This window comes from Theobroma umbraticum, unplaced genomic scaffold (assembly GCF_002168275.2).
Source record: "Theobroma umbraticum cultivar Fairchild unplaced genomic scaffold, ASM216827v3 scaffold_4.1, whole genome shotgun sequence".
Classification (NCBI taxonomy): Eukaryota; Viridiplantae; Streptophyta; class Magnoliopsida; order Malvales; family Malvaceae; genus Theobroma; species Theobroma umbraticum.
In genome coordinates, this window is record NW_018397258.1 from 7,606,175 (window position 1) to 7,610,908 (window position 4,734).

General features: G+C 39.6%; 1 protein-coding gene across 1 annotated transcript; it reads right to left on the reverse strand.

Moving 5' to 3' along the window:
- Window positions 1-273: 273 nt before the first annotated feature.
- LOC110414451 (Galactose oxidase/kelch repeat superfamily protein) lies at window positions 274-3,770 on the reverse strand. The gene is made up of 2 exons (XM_021425643.2): window positions 2,719-3,770; window positions 274-896 (listed from the first exon to the last, which is right to left on the reverse strand). Exons 1-2 carry the CDS (start codon window positions 3,666-3,668, stop codon window positions 605-607), a joined length of 1,242 nt encoding a protein of 413 aa, XP_021281318.1. The 5' UTR covers window positions 3,669-3,770; the 3' UTR covers window positions 274-604.
- Between the last annotated feature and the right edge of the window lie 964 nt (window positions 3,771-4,734).

Here is a 4,734-nt window from a genome sequence, read left to right on the forward strand (position 1 = left end):
GTAGACTATCCGCGTGAAAATAAACCAGAATAGAGCAGAAAAGGTGTTGCAGGTGATAAAACCCTTGCTTGTACTTGGAAAACGGGAAAAAACATAACAGGAGCACGCATGCGTCACAGAAGAGGATGACGATACATAAGTGCAGAGTCACATAAATTCTGAATTGTTCCCCTGAAACTGTTCACTGCTCTCCTTTTCCTCCTTCACTAAGCAAGTCTTAACAACCAGTCAGACAAGAACCCTTCTAACAATCTCTATACAGAAGGCCAAAGGTCCACCACCCAAAAAGGACTCTCCTGTTATGTGGCTGATGTTGGAAATTAAAATGCATGACTAAGATACAAGGAATACAATATAATACGATAGCTTATTGTAGTTCAATTGTATAAGCTATTATTTCTTCTATCCATGTGGCATCTGAAGACATAGGTGCATTTACATGTATTTAGATTAATCTGATACTTAAAGTCATACAGGACAGAACCAATATCTTATCAATCTGTACAATACAAATAGAGAAAACCCATAATTATCAACAGACGTCACATATGAATGGGCAGATTATTTACGTACAATTAACTGCACTATGCAGGAGATCTTACATCTACAATCGAATTGTGCACATAACTGTGGTGCTGAAATCCAATGGCTGCTGGAATGGTGGCTTTGTGACAAGGGATCTCCAGGTCTTCTTCCTAGGATGATAAATCTGGATAAATAATGTCCCTGCCCTCTTCTGCTGCCTTGACCGTCGTGTATCTGCTGAATCAATTCCATTTACAATAGTCATTACATGTAACTCCCCATTCAGAACAACAAAACCGAATGTGCTCTTGTAAGGAGCTCTCCTTGGTACACTGGACTCCTTTTGCCAACAATTTAAAGTCATGTTGTATCTGCAGAGAAATAAAGAGAAGACAGGTGTCACCCCTCAGACTTAAAATAAGCATTTGGAACGAACATTAAAGTGAATAACTTAAAATTCTGTTCTACTATATAAAAGAAAATGACCTTGGTACACTGGAAATTAAAAAAAGCAGAGCATGCCTTTGGATAAAATGGATGTTTGTTGATAGTAGACAGAGTCATGCAGTTTAGACTAGCATCTGAACAAATGGAACCAATTACAAGAGGCAAATGTGCCACAGAAATAAGAGATATAGCAATTATCTACTAGCAGAGCTAAAATGAGTGTCTGAAACTGGCAATTATGATAAAAACCAATCCATATGCGCAGATCAAAGAACTGCTTAAATGTAAACTTATTCTCTTCAGTAACCAAGTCTTAACAAATGGCTGGAGAGATTGAATAAAATCTGTGAAGTAGGCAGCGTTCCAGGTATCACATGATGAACCTATTTAGTTGGCAAGAAAGTTTTTGCATGATAATATCCCTAAATGATGGCAGCAGCATCATGATAATAAAGTATAATTTTTAAGGCCATTAAACATTTCAACATCCAGATGTATACAGCTTACATATTTGCTAAGAACACATAACTCTCTCACACACAAACACTAAGTTATGTATTTTTGCTATTGAAATGTTGTCAATTACATTCAATTAAAATTCAAATAGGACACTTGCTACATATGTGTTATCCGCCTCAGTTTACAGGATACAGAATACCCAATGTTTGAGATGGTTGAGATTTTAACTATTATTTAGTATATAAATTTACAACCTCAAATCTTGACAAGAAAACCAAATAGTCAGACATATCTTGGCTGAAATTGTTTAATAGATGAATCAATTGTCAATAAGAACTAGTAAGTAATCAAGAAGCACCAGTAGCTTAAGTAAAATATTAACTTGACAAGCATATTTGCAAGGTAGGATGGCTCTAATAATTACCACCAAAAAGAAAAAGAAAGTCATAATGCATTAAAGTTTGGACTATGTCCTTACAATAGATATTTCAGATGCCAATGTAATATAGTTTCACTGTGCAACTGAAGAGGTGATTCAACTTTGGCATTCAAACAAAATTTCATGTTTGAACTCAAGATGTCAGCTCAGTTCAATTAGTTTTCCACTGCAAGTCTTGGTTCAACTCCATGAGTTCTTTTGCAACATGTTTCAATAATTGAGAGCTAACACAAATTTCAGAATTGAAAAATATGAAAAATTATTAAAAGTAGAAAAGGAAAAGCTTTTCTTAGACTTTTTCTTCCAACCCAATCTATCGTAAAGTGAAAGGGAACTGAATCTCCTGAAGTCATGTAGGTCCTTTCAATTTACACACAAATCCTGCAATTTTCTTCAAAAAGAAGATAAGCCAGAAAGGCAGAATCTCGATTATCCATGGAAACATGAAGTCTGTGTTTCAATATTTGAAGTTAATTGATAAAGACACTTTTATCAACTGTAAATAAATGATGCATCCCTTAAGAATACTTCTTACAGACCAAAGTCTGTAATTGAAGATCTTGCCATGAGAAGATCAAACAGGGGCAACTATAGAAATCTTCTCATATGTATGATCAGTGATCACATAGTAGAAACTGAAATAGGATTTTATTTCTCACAACAATGTTTAATCCCTAGCAAAATTATTAACTCGTTTAAGTATTTGCCAATCTTTTGACACTATGTCTAACATCATCAAGGAAGAGCAACCATGCAATATGCCAGAACGCTCACAATTAACTTCCAAGTAAACAATGAATGAAACCAAGATAAATGTCAAAGTTAATTATCTTGAACAACATTATTACCTGAGGATATCATTATCATCAAGCATGAAAATAGCAGGCCTACCCCCTTCCTCATCCTCCACAACAACGATTTTCCCAAGCCTAGGCCTCTCCCCTTCCTCCCACATATCCCCAACTTCCCTCCACTTCCCGCCACCGTTTTCCTTCAACTCCATCACCACAGCATCCTTATAATACTCGTCCACCGGAAACACTCCCGACAAAGTCCTCGACTCCCCGTACCCTCCCATCACCCAAAATTCCTTCTCTTCCCCATCTCCTCTAACGGTAAACCCCACGCAACCGGCTCGGAACCTGGGCAACCCATCCAATGCTTCCCACTCATCTCTTTCCACGTCGTACCTCTCCACCGAACATATCCTGCTCCCTGCAGCCCTAAACATGGTGTGCCGGGACCCACCGCCAGCGACGATGATTTGATCGGAGCTGGGAATCGCAGCACACGCGAAGCTCCCACGTGGGGAAAGCATGGGGGCGAGACGGTCCCAGGAGGAAGTTAGGAAATTATAACGGAAAGCCGAGGAAGACGGAGAAGGACGGTCAAGAGGGAAGGATCGCGTGTCGAAGAGGGACCCACCGAGGACATAGATGTGGGGTCCGAGGGAGATGGAAGTGAAATTGCAGAGTCCGTACTCGTGAGGGTTACAAGGCATGGGGGGGAGTAGGCGCCACGCCAGGTTTTCGGGGTCGAAGAGGAAGGGGGAGGAGATGTGAGGATCTTCGGGGAAGAAGCAGAGGAGGTGAGAGTGGCAGTGGCGGCGGAGGTAGAGGAGTGTTTGTGATGAGAGGAAGGTGTACCAGGACTTGCAGGTGGGCTTAAGGCGGCAGTGATGGGAGTAGGGGAGGAAGGAAAGGATGTGAGCTGCGACGTCGTTTGGGAGGCCAGGGAGTAGGGTCAGGGCTTCGTCGATTGCGAGAAGAAATGTTGATGATGATGGAGGGAGTGGCATTTCTTTCCTCGTCCTTTCCCTCCAAATTCCCTCTGCAAATGAGATTCCGAAAAACCAAAAAGAATCAAATTTCTCAATTGCTGTAGCTTTGATCTGGGAAACCTTTTTCTATTGTAATTGTGTCTTGTCGGGCAAGGTTGTGGATCGAACCATCAACAGGATTTTCCAGAGATGGCGGAAAGTAACGCCCTTGGTTTGTCGAGGCACATAAAGTCTAACGGGTACAGTTCGACGACACGTGGAAAGAGCGGTTGAAAGTGATTAGTGATTTAAGAGGCTAAGAGCAGGTTAGGGCCACGTAATCGCAACATTTCGCATTGTTTTACTTCTTAATCACTTCTTTTTTTATTAGGGAAAATAAATAATACTTAATACATCATTCTACGCTAGGAGATGTCCAAACTCTCTACGATTATAATCTCACTAATACTACTATTATTTGGCAGAGAATCTGAAATGTTAAGTCTTAAAGATAGATTTTCATAATGTGTGGTCATCCATTTTGCATACTAATTTGCTTCACATGGATGTGAGAAATGATACAGTCCTAAAGATATTAAAGTACTTTCCTAATATTCCCAATTAACCTTGCATTAGGATCATACTGTAAACTTTGGTTCTGAATATTTTGAAGAGCAAGTAGTGAATCTAATTCTACTTGGATTTTCCTAAAGCCCTATCCCAGCATATTTTTAATCATCAATAAAGCCCTAATAATTCTGCTTGCAAGGAAAAGGAAACGCCAATTTTGTATGTAAATCCTAGTATCCAGTTACCAACTTCTTTAATAACTCCTCATGCTGTCGCCATTCCTAGCTGTTCTCGAGCACTTCCATCAACGTTCAACTTTACATAAGAGTGCCTCGATGCTACCAATGCTATTAACTGTTCCTTTTTCACTGTATCATGCTCCCGTTGTAAGTTATCCCATGCTTTTTTTTATTTAATCCAAAATCGTTGCCATGAATTTCGTGGCCAGACAAAAGTATCATAAAAAATAGATAAATTTCACCAGTTACCATAGAAGCCATGTGGCGTGTGTGAAAAAAGTCCCCCATGGTAGCCC

Coding starts and splice junctions, on each gene's coding strand:
- LOC110414451 (XM_021425643.2), bottom strand. CDS start 3,668: ATGCCACTCCCTCCATCATCATCAACATTTCTTCTCGCAATCGACGAA. Junction 897..2,718: donor GATGATAATGATATCCTCAG/GTAATAATGTTG, acceptor ATTTCTCTGCAG/ATACAACATGACTTTAAATT.